The sequence below is a fragment of the Procambarus clarkii genome, chromosome 16 (assembly GCF_040958095.1).
Source record: "Procambarus clarkii isolate CNS0578487 chromosome 16, FALCON_Pclarkii_2.0, whole genome shotgun sequence".
In the NCBI taxonomy this organism is placed as follows: domain Eukaryota; kingdom Metazoa; phylum Arthropoda; class Malacostraca; order Decapoda; family Cambaridae; genus Procambarus; species Procambarus clarkii.
Genome location: NC_091165.1, coordinates 36,989,859 through 37,009,321, shown reverse-complemented (window position 1 = coordinate 37,009,321; position 19,463 = coordinate 36,989,859). Strand labels below are relative to the sequence as shown.

At 45.8% G+C, this 19,463-nt stretch overlaps 1 protein-coding gene across 1 annotated transcript in view; it reads right to left on the bottom strand.

Moving 5' to 3' along the window:
- The window catches only part of LOC123748004 (uncharacterized), a 53,143-nt gene that overhangs the window by 8,697 nt on the left and 24,983 nt on the right, over positions 1–19,463 (bottom strand). The window contains exons 4-7 of the mRNA XM_069325451.1: positions 14,003–14,158; positions 13,250–13,344; positions 11,983–12,077; positions 6,613–6,805 (exon numbers count right to left, since the gene is read on the bottom strand). Coding sequence (XP_069181552.1) covers positions 6,613–6,805; positions 11,983–12,077; positions 13,250–13,344; positions 14,003–14,158 — 539 coding nt within the window. The remainder of the gene's footprint in view (positions 1–6,612; positions 6,806–11,982; positions 12,078–13,249; positions 13,345–14,002; positions 14,159–19,463) is intronic.

Here is a 19,463-nt window from a genome sequence, read left to right as displayed (position 1 = left end):
GCAGTCGGAAAGCAAGACACGCGCTCGTCCTGGAAGTCAGGACATTCAAGAAGGACATGCACGACCATAAGAGGGACAATGCAATTAGGACAATAAGGAGCTGGGTGGTGCCCCATTAAGTGACCATGGGTTAAGCGAGTATGGATAATACGCAACCTCGCCAGAGCTGTTTCCCATCGCCGGTTATGGTGGTAGGAGGACGGCCACGTGGAGACACAACATTTAAGAGTACGTAGTTTGTTACCAGTAACAGACGACCAAGAAGCCTGCCAAGGGGTAAGGATGGAGGAATGGATAACCGGGTAAAAGTCAAAATATGGAATACCTTTACGAGAAATGGGACAAGAGCGGACAGCTTCCTTGGTGGCAGCATCTGCACGCTCATTTAAAGACACATTTAAAGACAAAGGAATTGACAATAAAAGGTTCCCCTCGCTCTCGATGTTGGGTACTACTGTTCTACGGGTGCAAGAGTATGCCTCCTCAAGCACCCGGGCGTCAAAATAGAAGTCCAAAGGAAGAACCAAAACAAGCAAAAGGTCGGCAGGACACGGCAAGCAGATAGGAGAAGAGGGGGGAGAAAAACGAAACAGAAGGAAAAGGAAAAGGTGCTCAGCACAATTGGAGAGGACGGCAGCAGGAGCACAAGGCTATAAAAGGACAGAGGACTGTCCCAAGGAGCATCACACTCCGGCAGCCACCCACTAAGCCCCCCTCACGGCATCAACGAGCTGAGCGGGGAGGGGGGTAATATTTATGAAGAACTGCTCTAACTGATCCTCATGCATGACACTATAACAAGCCAGGACATCTTTGAGAAAGTCGAGCAGGTTCTGCATGACTATGGTTTGTATTTGATTAACTTGCATGCTTATCTACCGACGGTGTTGCAAATATGGTTGGCAGACATAATGGTGTTGCTGCCAAGTTACCAACAAAAATAGAAAACTCATCCAGATTCATCATTTACACATTTTCACTGCAATATTCATCAGTAAAATTTGTGTTCAAAGATTTTACTATTGGATCATGTTCTTTGTTTGGTCATAAAGACTGAATTATATCAGAGGCCGTGCTCTCAACCACCGCCAATTCATCCAGTTGTTGGAAGATACGGATAATCAGTTTACCAATGTTCCATTCTACACAGAAGTCCGCTGGTTATCATGTCACAGTGCTAAAAAGTTTAGTTTTTGAGACTAGAAATAATTATGTTTTTGGAGGTGAACGGTCAAAACACAGATGAAATAAAAGATGAAAGTTGGCTCCAGGTTCTGGCTTTTGCTGTGGATATTACTGCACAATTAACTGATCTTAATTTGAAATTAAGAAGTACAAACAAACTCACCATTCAGTTGTTTGATGACATCAAGTGCTCCATTACAAAACTAAACTTATGGAAGTCACAGGTGTCACATGAAAATTGTTAATTTTCCTAAGTGCAAAATGCTGAAAAACACTGCCAATACTGAGTCTGTATTTAGCTTTGCTAGGTATGACAGTCACCTGGAATTGTTGTCAAAGGAATTTCTGGAAAGATTTCGTGATTTCTCATCTTTTGAACACCACTTTGCATTATTCTCAACACCATTCACCTTTGAAGTTGCCAAGGCAAAAGAAAGCCTTCAGATAGAACTATTAGAAATGCAGTCGGATTCTACACTCAAAGTATCTTGAAGTGGGGATACCTGGTTTCTTTTCATACCTCCCTGAAAAGTTTAAAAACTTCAGAAAGTTTGCCACAAAGGTCATGGCAATGTTCCGTTCTACCTATGTGTGTGAACAGTTATTTTCCTTCATGAAATCAACAAAAACTTCTCAGAACAAGACTGACTGATCAACACGTGTCATTTTTTATTAAAGTGAGAACTGCAGACATTTCAGCCAGACACAGCAATAATTGTCATTAAAAAGAGGTGTCAAACATCATGGGAAAACACTAAAAATTATTGAATAGTCGTAAATAAATGTTCATTTTGAACTGTTGTAATATTTTTACAATGTATTTGTTGCTGTTGCATAGAAGTTTATGATGTTTAAAATTTATTTTTTCTTTTGTTAAACCATTTCATTACTTTGCATTCATGAATGTTGCTAGTCGCTAAACCATTTGTATGCATATTGTATGTTGCTAAATTTAAGTAATGAAAATATTCTGCAATAATTTCTATTAAATGACTTCAATTAGTTGTGGTGTGGGGCCCCCATGACATCACAAATGTGGGCCATTTGGCCCTCTGGGACCCTCGGTTTGACATGCCTGCTTTAGACGATTCACCTGTGATACTATTGATATAATTATTTATTGACACTCTGTCTTCCTCCCAGGGGAGGGGGGTGTCTTCTAACCGCCCGCCATGGTTCTTAGCTATGGGGCCCCGCCTCCACGCGGAGCCTAATATTCTGGAACAGTCACCCTCACTAGGTGCCGGGGCTACAAAGCTCGACCCCTTTTTGTAAAATTTCGAAAGTAGCACTTTAAGGGCTGGTTCCTCTCAACCTGCACATGCACATTACTCTTTTCCTCGGTACCCTTAACCCAGCCGCTCTTTCAGCTGACAGCCTCAGTCCTCTTGGGATTTCTTAGACCCGACGTGTCCACTCTAGTTTCAATATAAACCACTACAGGCCCCTTATCTTCTAGTCCACTGTGCGTCTTACCAGTTCCTGCCTACTGGCTGATGTTAATCGTACACACTGGTCGGCAGCTGAGCTGCTCCTCTGCAGCTCGGGGTCAACTTCGTTCTCCTCTTTATTTGTGTGTTCCTCGGTGCGGTCTCCGTGCCACAGTGACCTTCCGTATTCACCTGTCCCCGCCTCTCCTCAAGAGGTGCGACAAACGAGGAACGTCGTCCCTTTCGTCAATACACGACAACTTCCGTAGGCCAATCTGCCGGTTGCCGTGACGCGAGTCTTTCGACATCTTTCTTCACGTTCCCGGCGACTCAGGCTATTTATCAAGAGCAGGTGCTAATATCGTCTTCCTAAACGTTCCTACCGTGACGTAAGTGTGGTTCGGTCCATCTCACGGGTCTACAATCGCAGAAACGAGCTCGGGAAACGAGAAAAGCCACAGGCAGCTCTCCAGCATCCAGGAGGTGAAGTGAGTTTTGCCGCCGGCGGACGGCTCCCTCGGCGTGACGTCACCGTTTTATACGACGGTGATTGGTCCAGCCTCTCTCCCCGCTTCGTTTGAACTTACCGCTTTCCCTGGAAATTTCCACTACATAGAGGAGGAAGCAGATCATCTCTCGATTCTTCCTCCTCACACTATTTCTGTTGACTCTCAATATCAACATTAATTATTCCTTATGTTATTTGTCATCTATATCTCCACTATTTATAGATCCTCACATAGTGATATTAGCCCTTAGTCGTGGAGGAAAATCCCAGGAACAACTCTCATATTGCAGTAGCCTAGGCTACGTGACCTCATATGACAATAGTTTATACGACTAGATTGAGACGTCAAAAGGTTTTCAAGACTTGTATCTCTATCTTGTTGGTTTAAAGAAATAAGCAGCACTAAAGCTCCGAGTCTCTCCAGCATGGAGGGAAGAAACATAGTGGGGCTCTGGGGTGAAGTCACTGTAGAGGCCGCCGGGGTAGAGGAAAAAAGCATGGCTCCACCAGGGAGTGGGAAGTTATGCAGAGCTAAATGCACAAACAGAAGTTAGAATAAGAGAAAATGCTGAAGAAAGAGTTGGACTATATGAGGGAACACTATGCAACATAGGAAATAAGAAATAAATGCGAGTAGAAAACAGCAGTAATAGGAGAGGTACTACAGGAACTCGGAGGCCTTTACGATTATGAAAAAAAACGATTATAAAAAGTGCCAAGAGATTTCAGAAACGTAAGAAATTTAAGGAAGACTTGGAATGTGTGTACCTACTGGAATGCTTTTGTTGTTTTAGATTCAGCTACTCTGAACAAAAAGTTCCAAGTACCACGGGCTAGGGCAAGCCCGTAGTGGACTTACCTGGCACAGGAGCGGTGCTGTAACGGGGCGGTGAGAGATGGAGGTTGTGTTTGACCTACAGGAAGTGCCAACTGGCAGTGCTAAGTATTTGCGAGAGAGACCTTGGGCCAGATTCACGAAAGCACTTACGCAAGTACTTACGAACGTGTACATTTTTCCTCAATCTTTGACGGCTTTGGTTACATTTATTAAACAGTTTATAAGCATGAAAGCTTCCCATTCAACAGTTGTTATTGTTATAAACAGCCTCCTGGTGCTTCGGAGCTCATTAACTGTTTAATATATAGAAACAAAGCCACCAAAGATTGAGAAAAGATGTACAGGTTCGTAAGTGCTTGCGTAAGTGCTTTCGTGAATCTGGCCCCTTGAGTACAGAAAGAGGTGAAGTACAGAAAACTCAAACAACAGAGGCAGTTGTTAATGGCAAACAATTTTACGAGAGATTAAAAACCATACAGGACAAATTAGCTAGACTGAACTCTGAAGACATGGGACGCATGGACCCAAATTGTTGCAAAAAATAATATAGTTGAGAAAAAATGGCGGATGTTGCTCTGCAAACAGCATACTCCTAGAACAGCCAAGGAGGATAATCCATAAAGAGAAAACACCGATTATTTAGAGCCTTACAGAGACAGCCGAGAAAACCAAGGCTGAATACTTGCGTAAAGAAAGGTAATCAGCCGTACGTATTCACAGACTACCACACTTGTACCAAGCTGAGGGACTTATTATAAGTTTACAGACTGGGTTCATATGAATTGGGGGGGGGGGTATTTGACAAGCTGCTGGCTTCCTGTCCTTGTCGAGGGCACTAGTGTGTTAATGGCCCTCAGGTAAATATGCAACAGCACAGCAGCAACGAATAATTAAACCACTAAAACTGGCATTTGTGAATGAGGCGGCACCTAATGACACGAAAAGGTAACTTGAGATAAACTGAAGGCTACATAAAGGTGGAACTTGATTATGACAAAGATGAAAAGAGAGAAGGATAGAAGAGCACAGGGAAAGACCATGGAGGAGGAAGGGAGAGAGAGAAGTTGGAGGTGTGGAGGAAGAGAAAAGGAGGGAAACGGGGGGAGAAACCCATACCACTTCCCAGCAGCTTGTGGAGCAACGAGTTTACAGTAGTGGCATGAGGAGGGAGGCGGGTGTATGACAACTTACAACAAGAACAGCTACACCCAGTAACCAGTGTTGACAACAAGAAAGTGACCCAGGCTCCACACCTACATCCTTTCCCCAGCCAATCGTAACAACCTCCCAACACCCGTCTTTCATTCCATCTATCCCCTCTCCCACACTCCATTAGTATTCTTTCTGTACCTTACTAATTCCTGATCCACAGCATATATCTATAGCCTACTCCCAACCAACAAGCCTCCCCCCTCACTCCCCTTTACAAACTACCCAACAAACCACTACTACCGCCCTCCACTCCAAGGCTCTCTACTCCAACCAATCCTCCAACGCTTTCCATACCTTCTACACCTGAACCAATCCAGTTTCCCACCCCAGGCAGGCCGCTGCCCATACAGAAAACAGAGAACCAATAAAGAGCCTAAAAATCTGGTACGCAAATGCTGATGGAATGTCAAGCAAAACGAATGAACTAAAAGAAATGATAGATGAAACAAACTCGGATATAATATCAATAATAGAAACTAAATTACCTGAAATGATCACTAATACAATATTCGCCAGACAATATTTAATAAGATGAAAAAAGGGGAGTAGCACTGCTAGTCAAAAGATATAGCAGATTTGAAAAGATAACTTTACAGGAGTATACTAATAATACGAATTATGTCACAATAATAATTTCATTGGAAAAAAAGCAGCTGTGGCTGTAATTTACAATCCACGAGAGAATCATAGAAGACTAGGACAATAATATGAGCATGCAATCAGAGCTTGCGTAACATACAAAGTGTGGTTGAATTATCCCTTAGATTGAGATAAAAACTACTAGTAATGAGAGATATCAATCATGGTCAAATTGACTGGGAATAAATGGATCCGAGAGGGGGAGAAGAAACATGGAGAGCAAATATGAAAGAAGCTGCAGAAAACTTACAAAACATATTAAGGAGGAAACATGAAGACGAGGGGGAGACCCTTCCCCACGTCTTTTTCGTAAGCAAGATTGGACCTAGTTGTCACACAAAGCTAAATTGGACATTGAAAATATTGACCCTAAAATGCCACTGGGGGCAAGTGACCATTGTGTATTAATTTATGATTATGCAGCTGTTATGAAGGCTGTGGCGAGAGTAAGAGAGAGGGGAGTGGGACACTACCTCTCCATGAAGGCAAGCACCAGATGGTCAGAATTTGTTAAGGAAATATTCGACTTTGACATTTGTAAGACTGCTACAATGTTGAAGTCACCACCTAACATGATGCGATTTTTATTGAGTTTGTTGCTTATGATTCAATTCCTCTGATAGAGAAGGCAGTTATATTGGTACTGGAAATCTTACAAACAGCTCTAAAAGTTATTGGGGAATTTATAGGTCTTAATTGAAAAGTGAGCGAAAGAAATGAGAACAGAGTATTTAAGATAAAGGGTTAGGAAGTCTCAATATACCAAATTCAATGAAACAACAAAACGACTTTCATCTGACCTGGGAGGTGCCGGTGATGTTAGTTATGGACTGCTGTAGTTGTGGGTCAGCCAGCATCAGGTCCAGCATGTTCTTGCTGAAGACAATCGACCCGCCGATGTAGAGGTCCACACTGAACAGGTAGGCGACACAGTTCTCCTCGCAGATGAAGGGGTTGCACGTCTTGATGTCGTTGATGAACACCATGTCTTCACTGTGAGACCAACCATTCCCCTTAATTATATCCCCACAACATTACATTAATGTATTTAGGACGTTTGTATTTGTTCGAAATAATAGAGGCACTATGCAACTGGCGTACCCGGTACTTTAACCACTCGACCAACCGTGACCGTACAAAATACATTGGTAACCGAGACTATATCCCCAACGTCCCGATGGCACTTGGTGGTGTCGGGGATAGGAGTGAACACCACAAGGAGGGGGATAGGAGTGAACACCAGGAGGATTGAGAGTGTTATGACCACACATACATATATGTATGATCATACTGTGGCTGGTGTATGATGCGTTCAATATGTATAGTGGTATCCTGGCTGATTAGCCTAGTATCACAAATATTATTATATCTATATTTTCTCCTTTTGGTAATAGCTTAATAATTAATACGTATTGCCAATGTATGTTTAATATACCTATGCATATTATATTTCAGTTCCATGTGTATGTGCCATGTATGTGAATATATTGAAGTATAGGAAATAGCAGGAGCCTAATGTCCTGTAGCTTGGAAAACATCATTATGTACTAATAGTATGGAATACTACGTATTGCTGTATAGGACGTGATGTGTATTGCGATGTAGAATGTATACATTTATATAATTAATGTATGAAAAGCATGTATACTGTGATATATCCATATCATTACTGTTCACTGCATTAGCTCTTGTCATGTTATTAATTTATATTCTGGTACTGTGAGATGTATACCACAGAGGCAAGGTTTTGGTACTTATATTGGTATATGATGTTTTACTTTATTTCATGTATACTTATGTATACCGGCTGACCGGTAACGTCTTGAAAACCTCCCTTAACTCCCCCCTCCTCTTCCCCCCCCCCCCCCCTTGCTTACCGTCTCCAGCCAGTGTTACCATGTCCTGCTAATGAGTTCCCTGTTGACTTATTTCTATATATCATGATATATATTCTCTTAAATATTGATTTATTGACATGTATTCTTATTTAAAGTTGTATATTATAACACTTGATTATCTGTGGAATGATTTAGAAGTTATTGATGGAGAAATGTCTGGATATGAGCTCGTGATATTTGAAAGCAGCCCCTCCTCCTAACTGACAGTACGTTTTAATACTAAATGTAATAAGTACAATCTTGACTATCGGCATAGTACATAAACACAATGGCCAGCATCGCACCAAAATATTATTAATATTAGAGTTTACCTGAAAAGCTGCATAAAAAACCACGATCTAACCTAACCTTGTGAGTGTTAGAATACAAGCATGTAAATAGCATTTATTGCTTCTTAATTACAATTAGTACTTAACCTATAGCTAAATTGATATTACAGTTTTATAAAACTAATAAAAGCAAGACTAAAGTCTTTCAATAAATTATAAAGCACTTGGGATATTTTCAAATTTTGTATAAAATCTTTATTGTTTAATAAAACTGAAAAAAAAATTCTTTATATTTAAAACTCGTGGAATTAAAACTGAATACGGTCTGCAGCTTGCAACCGTCACGGCCAGACGTTCTCGTTGCTCCAGCTCGCTCTCTCTCGCTCGCTCCTAGCACTGCCGGGTGGGTAAATAACTGGCAAAAGACTTGCGTCACTCTAGATGGTCAGACTCTATTCCTAACTTTGTGTTTTATATTGAGTATAGACGGGAGGCCCCTCCCATTTCCAGTGACGAGTAGTCTTTGCGAGAGATATTTCGTCCACCATGCATCATAAGCACTTCAAGGTCAGGGGGGGAGCCCCTTGACGATCAAGCGTTCACCAAGCCAATCCCCCTGAAGCAATTCAGGGATGCAGTTGAACACCTGACGACATCGAACAAGAAGGCACCAACTTCGTTTTTCGTTTCTCTAACGAGCAAGACGTCGACAAACTGATGAGCCGAGAATATCAAATTCGTTCACAGTACCACCACAATCTTCACTTCCCACGCCAGTTGCTTCGTGCCCGGTCTGTCATTGTCAGTGAACTCAGCTGCTGGATCATGGAGCAGATAGATGAGGCAGCTTACACTGGAGAACTTGCAGAGAACATCGAGAACGAGAACCCAGGCTTGGATGTACTTGACACCGTGTTGAGCAACAGCCGCACCTTGAAGATCACCTTCAGCACTGTGAATCAGACTACCCGAGTTATCACAGATGGCTTCTTCTGCTGTGGAGTCCACGTCCCGTCATTCCGAGTGAAGAAGGAAAGAATCTACAATATCACCCAATGCTTCCGATGCTATGACTACTCTCACCAAACCAACAAGTGCCAACAGACCATCCAGAAAGGCAGCATTTGCGCCAAAGACCACCACTATTCGATCTGCACTTCGAAAAAAACACACTGCCTGCTCTGCAACGGCAAACATGTCGCAATCTCCCATCAATGTCCACGCAGACAAGAAGTTATCAAAAACCTGGAGACCCAGGAGGAATCCAAATCTTCCTCTACCAGCTCCAGCACTTCAGTTTCCACCTCAACCTCTGCCTTCAACATCCAAGCAGCCATTTTCCCGGAGCTTCCGGGAGGAGGAACTATCACCACCACACACCAGCAACATCCTGTTACTGCCTCTACTAGCCAATTGGGGGACCCAGATCCCAGCCACTCATCGAGCCAGCCATCGCCGTCTCCATCCCGGCCAATCACTGTATAGCACAGTAAAAGCTTTGACATTGACGGCCAGAATGACTGTTGGCACTAACCCCCGAGAATTTGTAAGACTTCTGAAAATTCTTTACAAAGCGAACGGCCTCCCTACCTTCAATGTTCCTGAAGAAGTCTACAACGCTCCAGGTTCAACTCCAGCAACTGACCCTGTAGAGGATGCCGACTCTTCACCCGACGACGATTCTGCCACTTCAATGCAGACTTCAGCTTTTGTTCTAGTACCTTCAGCTCAAAAAACTGCCTCCTGAGACCCCCCCCCCCCACTTCTGCTACAGTTCCAGTTCCTAACCGTGACATCACTGTGAACGCGGCTACGCTTTCAGACTTACTGTCAGCTCCTGCTTCACCAGTTTCTCCAGCTGTTGCTGACCCTTCACCTGTCCTAGTGGTAAATTCAGCTGCAATGGATCCTTGGTCTGATCCCTCTAGAGGGTCTATACTATGAAGACTCTTCTGCTGCTACTCAACCTTCAAGAACTTTACCTTCGCGATCTACCACCTCTGCTCTTCACTCATCCGCTGAATCGGATGAGGACGTGTCTATTGGAACACCATCTCCTCCGTCACGGAAACGTCACTACTCAGCTGCAGATGTCCTTCACGACACTGCACCAACAACCCCCAAGAAAAGCACCACAATGCCAGTACGAAATCAGACCACCAAGACCGAGATCGACAAGCCCAAGAAGAAGACCAAAGATCAGAGTTTGCTGAAATCGTCAACAAAAAAGAAGACCACTAACGAAATGATTTAACATCTGAAATCAACTCTCAACTGCCAGCTGCTTGCGATCCCGGCCCCCGTGTGCACTGCAAATGACGCCCCACTCAATCCTACTTCACTCTACTTAAGTTCAAATCCGCTGTGGTTGGGCCACCGATCTTTCATCTCCCCTCTTCACCTCGTCTCCAGTTCCTCGCTCACGATTTCTGCATCCTCGCCCTGTTCTTCCAACTCCTGCTTGCCAGCTTCATGGACATTTTCAAGTTTAAAGAATTGAACACGAAAACTTCAACCTAAAATTTTGAGTGTATCAACAGAAAATGAGAATATTCGGGGAGGTAAATGTAAGGGCACAATTAAGTGTATTTATGTACTCTGCAGACAGAAATGTACTTATTACATTTAGTATTAAAACATACTGTCTATTCGGAAGAAGGGTTATTGAAAGAGGAGAGCCGGCTGACTTGTAGATGTGGAAACAGTGTCGCTCCCGGCCTGTCCGGCCCCTGAGCGGTCACTGCTCTTTGATCTTCCCAGAGGGGAGGATGTGTGGTTATCTTGAGGTTATCTTGAGATGATTTTGGGGCTTTTTTTTTTAGTGTCCCCGCGGCCCGGTCCTCGACCAGGCCTCCACCCCCAGGAAGCAGCCCTTGACAGCTGACTAACACCCAGGTACCTATTTTACTGCTAGGTAACAGGGGCATAGGGTGAAAGAAACTCTGCCCATTGTTTCTCGCCGGCGCCCGGGATCGAACCCGGGACCACAGGATCACAAGTCCAGCGTGCTGTCCGCTCGGCCGACCGGCTCCCATTGGCGTCGTGCTCTTGACCTGCGTGTCAGCTTCATAAGATTATTTAACCTACTAGTATATATGTATGTTGTGTACCTTTAGTGGATCAGTTTCTACCGATTTACATCATTGGAGTGTGGTAGGTGCTTCTATAGGTATATCTTGAGGTGGGTACCTGAGGATCTTAAGTGATGCCATTGTGCTGTCTTATGATATTGATTCCTCAACCTCACTGATTAATGGGAGTGACACCACCTGCCTGTATTTGTATTATCAGCATAATAGGCGCTAGTGGCCCACTGCGCCAGGATGGAGCCTGGTGTCAGCTAGTGACGAGGGTATACAGTGATGAGGTCTGTTGTTGATCTTGCAAAGATTTAAGAAGCTAGATAATGTGATAGAATGTGAGTTGTGGAGAACTGTAGTTTTCATATTTTTGTTATATGCTATGTTATATGACCTATGTTATATGCCCCAGTAAACTGGAGTATTTTTTGCTAGCCTTTTTTATACCCTAGACACAAATTGATTATTGGCCAGTTTATGGATTCCAGTGATGCTGTGGAGCACAAGGTCATAACAATGAGAGGGACTGTATACATCCCTCGCAACACAAGGGGATGTTCAAACACACACTCACCAAACACACACACTCACCAAACACACACACTCACCAAACACACACACTCACCAAACACACACACTCACCAAACACACACACTCACCAAACACACACACTCACCAAACACACACACTCACCAAACACACACACTCACCAAACACACACACTCATCAAACACACACACTCATCAAACACACACACTCATCAAACACACACACTCATCAAACACACACACTCATCAAACACACACACTCATCAAACACACACTCATCAAACACACACTCATCAAACACACACTCATCAAACACACACACTCACCAAACACACACACTCACCAAACACACACACTCACCAAACACACACTCACCTAACAACAACGTCATCTGGAAAGTCGTGCTGGCGGAGGTAGCCGTTGGACATGATGGCAATGTTCTTCTTGAAGGACTCGTTGTAGCTCTGCCACTGTGAGAGGTCTCGCATTAGGTAATAATTATAATTATTTGACATGCAAGCCGATTAATATGTGATGTTGATTATCGCGTCCTTGTTACAGTATGTTGTTTGTCATTAAATTGACTTCCTGTGTAGCACACCTGACTGTACACACAAACACACACACACGGTGTACACAACACATTGGCCTATACAGGCATACAAGTATACATTGACCAAAGTGTACACACAGATATACATGAGAACACAGACCAATGCATACCCACTACAAAAGCTACACATATCTACAAGAATATACACAAAAATTCAAACACACACACATGGGGTAAGGAAAAGAGACAAATGTACACAGAATCAACAATGTACCACATAAATCTATGTTAGTTTGTCCTATCAACAATTTAAATCCCAACTGTAAAGAGAATTACAGTAGATTTCAAACAGCATCTAACCATTGTTTGATAATTTATCTTTTTGCTCTTACGATGTTAGTCCAAACATCATCTAATTTGCTTTTTAATATACAAAAGGCAATTACTGTCACTAGTGAGATCAGGGGTCTTAATGTCATAGTGAAAAAAACTATTTTAACCCTTAAGATAAGAACAAGTTAATAATTGGGTGTAAAATAGGACCTAGTTGTATATTTATGTGTTCTTATATGTTAAATTTCATATACAGCATAGTTTATATTAGGTCAGATTTCATACATAGGCCTAGTCTAGGCAAGGGTGCACACATAGGCGGAGTTTAGATTAGGTTGTCAACACACAAAATGCGGTCACTAAGAAGCACACAATGAGACCAGAGTGGTACATATGGACCGTTGTACCGTGTCTAGAGTAACAAAGTTGTACCGGCCAGTACACGGTCGTGGTTCACGGAGTGGCCCAAACACAGCCAGAAAGGTACACACAGACACCTCGGTACATACACACACACCGGTACACGAACGAAAAAGATACAGTGTGTGTTCCACGAACAGCCACAAGGGTACACACACTCACGTTGGTACAGCAAAGTTAGAACATGAAGATTGGTGTGGGTACACTACGGTACACTGACTCACCATGTACACAAGGAGAAGGGTAAGGGGCACACACACACAGCTACAACTTTATACTGACTCACCCAGGTAAACATGAATATATATATGAATAAGGATAGTTGTGGAGACTCACGTCGGTGAGCGGGATGCCGTTGATGGCCACGTATGTCTCCGGTATGTTGGGGGCGCGAGTGGTGGTGGAGGGCGGCGCCTCCGTCGTCACCTCCACTGTGGCACCAGGCAGGCGGGCACCAGGCAGGCAGGCGGGCACCAGGCAGGCAGGCGGGCGGGCACCAGGCAGGCAGGCGGGCGGGCACCAGGCAGGCAGGCGGGCGGGCACCAGGCAGGCAGGCGGGCACCAGGCAGGCAACGAGGGGTTAGCGAAAGAGAGATAGAGTACGACGAGGGGAAATGTGGAATGGAGAAGAACATAAGAGAAAGCGAGAGAGGAAAGGGAAGGAAAATAGCAAAAGAAAGCATCACAGGAAAACAGTTACTCTTACGGTGAAAGTTACATTCAAGTTCCAATATCACACATCTCCCAGATGGCAAGTATTGAGTAGGTCATCACTGCCTCAAGATGCAAATATTGTCTACCAAACTACTCACGAATCTTGTATCGGAATCTCTAACAGTAAACACAAGACATTCCTTGCCAAGTGCAAAACTCATTAGCTCAGAATAATGACCTAAACACAGGTCAGTATTCAGTTTCCAATAAATGTTAAGGCACCTAGGGCGCATCTGGGGACCACATGATAAACATCTATACATACTAACTGTCTTGCTTATGTGAGAGCAGATGCAACATTTTAATTCATGTTTATGTTGCAGGTGGTTATTTGGCCGATACAAAGACATTTGTCACTCCGGTCGGCATACTGACCTGTGGTGTTGTAGGTGATATTGAAGCCCTTGGCGTCGACGGCGCTCACTGTGGAGTAGAGGAAGATGTGGCCGACACCGGCTGGTATCATCACCTTCTGAGGTTGCTGGCGATGTCCGAAGAACATGAGCTCATTGCCTTGCAAGATGTCGTTACCTGCAATACGGTACATGTCTATCACAAGCAGTCATGCACGCACGCACCCCACACTCGCACGCACGCACCACACACACACACACACTGAGACTGCTACTCAAACTTGAGAGGCAGGCAGGAGTAAGCGGCAAGGCCCTAGTATGGGTAAGCAAGTAAGTATCAAAAGAAGGCACCAAACCAGGAAGGCTATGTTGCACCATCAAATGCGCAGAATAATCAGAGGGTGCTAAATATCACCAAGGATGCCAATACGAGAACAAAAACACATAAGGCGAACGATATCAAAAGTATCCGAGTCACCAAGAATTCTATTGAGGGACAGGTGACCGCGAGGGGCGGTCGGAAAGCAAGACACACGCTCGTCCTGGAAGTCAGGACATTCAAGAAGGACATGCACGACCGTAAGAGGGACAATGCAACTAGGACAATAAGGAGCAGGGTGGCGTTCCATCAAGTAACCATGGGTTAAGCGAGTATGGCCAATACACAACCTCGCCAGAGCTGTTTCCCATCGCCGGTTACGGTGGTAGGAGGATGGCCACAAGGAAACAACATTTAAGAGTACGTAGTTTGTTACCAGTAACAGACGACCAAGAAGCCTGCCAACGGGTAAGGATAGAGGAATGGATAACTGGGTAAAAGTTGGAATATGGAATACCTTTACGAGAGATGGGACAAAGCGGACAGCTTCCTTGGCGGCAGCATCCGCACGCTCATTTAAAGGCACACCAATATGGCTGGGAACCCAACAAAACTCAACCGACTTAAATTTACTGTGAACAAGAAACGGCCAATGCTGGATCTCGACAACTACTGGATGAACCGGATTAAAGGACCCGAGAGCCATGAGGGCAATACGAGAGTCAACAACAACTATAAAGGAAGACTGACAACGAGAAAGCAGGAGACGAAGAGCATAGAGAATAGCATAAAGCTCCGCTGTAAAGATGCTAGTCTCCAGAGGTAAGCGACACATAAGTGCGATCAGGAAAAACAACAGAGTAGCCAACACCGGCCACAGACTTAGACCCATCGGTGAAGACAGAAACGGAGCGGTAGTGAGAAGAAAAGTGCTCAAGGAAAAGGCGTTTTAGAACCGTAGGAGGGGTAAAAGCTTTAGTGATATGGGTCAAGGATGTACAAAACCGCGGAAGAGGGACTCTCCACGGGGGCAAAGTAGGAACAACACGAGGAGAAACATTAGAAATACGAACGGAAAGAGAATCCTGTAAGCAAGATAACTGGACAGAAAGAGGGAGGTGGTGAAGAGGAACTGGAACTGCAGGAGGGGTAAAAGTTAAAGCATGACAGAGGCGAGAGGAAGGATGTTGTAAGGACCTCGCAAGATAGCGAAGACAGTAGTGATCACGGCGGTCCTGGAGAGACAGGAAGCTAGCGTCAACATACAAGCTAAGGACGGGAGTCGAACGAAAGGCACCAGAACCGAGGCGCAACCCAGTATGGTGCAAAGCATCAAGACGGCGAAGAGTAGAAGGAGAAGCAGACGAGTAAGCAGGGCAACCGTAATCGAGCTTAGACAGGACGAGAGAGGAATGTAAAGCAAGGAGTGCGCGCCTATCTGCCCCCCAAGAAGTATGGGACAAGATCCGAAGGAGGGTAAGGGTACCCTCCGAAGTACAGGGTAAGGGCCTTAGAGCACTCAACACGGAGGTAAGAGATATGGGGAGACCAAAACAAACGAGTGTCAAGGAATAACCCCAAAAGCTTCGCGGAATCTTTGTAATCAAGGGGATGACCATAAAGTGACAAAGAGGGACGAAGAACGACCCGTTTCCGCGTAAAAGTCATGGCACACGTCTTATTAGTAGAGAACTTGAAGCCATGATCGGTGGCCCAAGACGACATGGCATCAATTGCAAGTTGAAGCCGGCGCTGAAGGAGAGGCGAATCATCACTGACAGCAAAGGGTAAGATCATCGACAGAGAGCGGAGAACACACCTGAAGGAAGAGAGGAAAGTAGACCATTGAGGGCAACCAGAAAAAGAGTAGTGCTCAGAATACTACCCTGGGGCACACTTTCGTATTGCTGAAAAGAGGCAGAGAGCGCGGTACCAAGGCGCACCCGAAAGGAACGACGAGAGAGGAAGCTGCAGAGAAAGAGAGGGAGATGACCACGAAGGCCAAAAGAATGCAGTCGAGATAGAATATGATATCGCCAAGTGGTGTCGTAAACCTTTTCCAGGTCAAAAAGGACGGCAACAACGCAGGTCTTCGCAGCAAAAGCAATACGAATATAGACCTCCAAGTTCACCAGGACATGTCGTATTCACCTAGCTGTGTTTGCGGGGGTTGAGCTTTGCTCTTTCGACCCGCCTCTCAACTGTCAATCAACTGTTTACTAACTTTTTTTTTTCTTCTACACCACACACACACACACACACACCAGGAAGCAGCCCGTGACAGCTGACTAACTCCCAGGTACCTATTTACTGCTAGGTAACAGGGGCATTCAGGGTGAAAGAAACTTTGCCCATTTGTTTCTGCCTTGTGCGGGAATTGAACCCGCGCCACAGAATTACGAATCCTGCGCGCTATCCACCAGGCTACGAGGCCCCTTTTGTGCTGCAGCACTTGTGGAAACCAAATTGAGAAGGGGAGAGGAGGTGATGGTGTTCCAGGAACCACATCAAATGAACGTTAACCATACGTTCAAAGAGTTTGCAGACAACTCGTGAGGGCAATAGGGCGAAAGTCCCTAAGGGATGTTCCCAGAGACCCTGGTTTGCTAACAGAGAACAACGGCATCGAACCAGTCCTCAGGGACTGATGACGACTCCCAGATCCGATTATACAGACTCAGTAAATACCGAGACGTGCACGGAGGGAGATGGCGAAGCATCTCATAATGAATACCATCGGAGCCCGCCGCCGTAGAACCGCAGAGGGCCAGGGCAGAACAAAGTTCAGAGAGAGAGAAGGGATCATTATAGGGAAGCTGAAGATGAGTGCAGAAATCTAAAGGACGAGAGTCAAGGACAGGTTTACGAAGAAGGAAAGATTGGGGAAGATGAAGACCAGAGCTAACAGAAGAAAAGTGGGAACCCAGTTCGGAAGCGACCTGAAACGGGGCCGCCACAAGAGTATCATGGAGGTGAAGGACCAGAGAAACATCGGGAACGAACTTACCCGCTATCTTGCGGATACGCTTCCAGATCTGTGGCAGAGGAGTTTCGGACATAATTGTTGAGACATAAAATGCCCAACATTCACGTTTAGCCGTACGGATGGCCGTACGGATGGCGCTACGGACCACCGCACTCGCTTTCCGAAAGAAAAGAATCGGCCGTCTGCCGACGGCGGTGCCTCTTCCAGGCTGCACGCTTACAGCGCACAGCCCGAGCACAGTCCGCAGTCCACCAGGAAACGCACTTCCGTGGACCCCGAGAGGAAGAGCGAGGAATAGAGCGGAGGGCAGCGACGAAGACAGTGTCATGAAAAAGGAGGAGAGCGCGAGGGAGAGGCAGAAGGGAGAGGTCAGAGAGAGCAGCACTGAGGGTAAATAGGTTCCAGTCTGCTTAAACTGCCACCTAGGAAAAGAGAGGGAAGGGCGAAACGAGAAAAAGGAAACAAGGATAGGGAAATGATTACTGCCATGGAGGTCATCAAGAACCTGCCACGTGAAATCTAAGTAAAGGGAAGAAGAGCAGAGAGAAAGATCAAGACAGGAAAGGGTGCGAGTCCGAGAGTCCAAATGAGTGGGCTCACCAGAATTCAGAAGAGACAGGGAAGAAGAAAGGAGAAACGGCTCAAGAAGGCGACCCCGGGTATTCGTCAGAACGTCACCCCAAAGAGAATGACGACAATTGAAGTCACCCAGCAGGAGCACAGGCTCCGGCAAGGAGTGCAAGAGGTGTTTCAAATCAGGAAGAGAAAGCGGGACACTCGGGGGGCGATAAATGGAACAAACTGTGTACCATTTTCCCACAAAGATACGAGCAGCAGAACAATGGAGAGGCAAAGGAAAAAGTAAAGGAACAAAGGGAACATCAGCGCAAATCAAGAGAGCAGAAGAATTAGGAGCCCCAGCAATGGCTGGGGGGGGGGGGGGGAGGGAGAGAAAGGAATAGCCACGAAAACGACCAGGACGAGCACCAAAGCATCGGCTCCTGGAGACAGACACAAAGGGGCGAAAACCGCGAAATCAGACATTGGAGTTCGAGGAAATTGGCATAATAACCTCGAACATTCCATTGAAGAATAGACAACGACGAGAAGGGAAAGGACAACAACAGAGAACAAGGAAGAAACAAAGGCAAAAGAGCAACACAGCACGTTAAAGAATATCAGGGTCGGCAAAGTCAGGGTTAGGGGGCATGGGTAAACTGAGCAAAGACGGAGGGAAGGAAGCGGGAGAACAGACCAGAGGTGGGCGGGCGGGATCCGGAGGAGGAGACAACGGAGAGGAGCAGTCAAGGACAGCAGCAGGAAGAGGGGGAGTAGAAAGAGGGGAGTGCACCTCAGCAAGAGCAGCAACCGAAAGGGAAGCAGGGGCCAAAGAAACCTCCATAGCAGGAACAGGGGGCGCTATCACTGAAATGGGAGGGGGAAGGAGCAACAGAGCCAGAAGTAGGGGCTGAGGAAGAAAGCGAAGCCTTCTTACCCGCCGGGGAGGAGGAAGGAGAGGAGCCAGGCATACGCTTCTGACTTAAAGAGACCGGTGCCCCAGCAACTACGTACCGGGCAACAGATTCCTGTGTCTCAACGGGAGAAGCTGAACGAGAGCACACACGACGGCCGTTAGGAGAGCGATGGACATCCGCCTGCACCGACAGGGAGAGCCGATAGATGGAGGAAGAGGATGGGAAGGAGGATCGGAGGGAGACGAGGAAGAAGACACAGGAGACATGACGGACCGGGTAGAAAGAAGGGGAACCCCAGACAGAGGACCAGGAGGTGGACCCCTCGGGACAGAACACAAAGGAACAGAGGAGAGGGCAGTGGGCGTATCAGGGTCCAAGGCCCGAAACGGTTGAGTCTGAGGAAGGAGGGAAGGACGAGGAGAGGAAGAGCGCAACACGCGAGCATAAGAGACGTTAGCGTAAGGCGGGAGCCGACGAACCTGGCGCCTCGCCTCAGGAAAAGATAAATGCTCCCGGTGCTTCAAGTTGAGGACTGCTGCCTCAAGCTTGTAGTGAATACAGGCACGGGAGAAGGTAGGATGGGCCTCACTGCAGTTGAGGCAGCGAGCTTGGGGAGAAGTGCACTCCGACTTAGTGACCTTCACCCCCACACAAAGGACAGAGAGAGACAGTCCCAGAGCAGCGGAGGGCACCATGCCCAAAC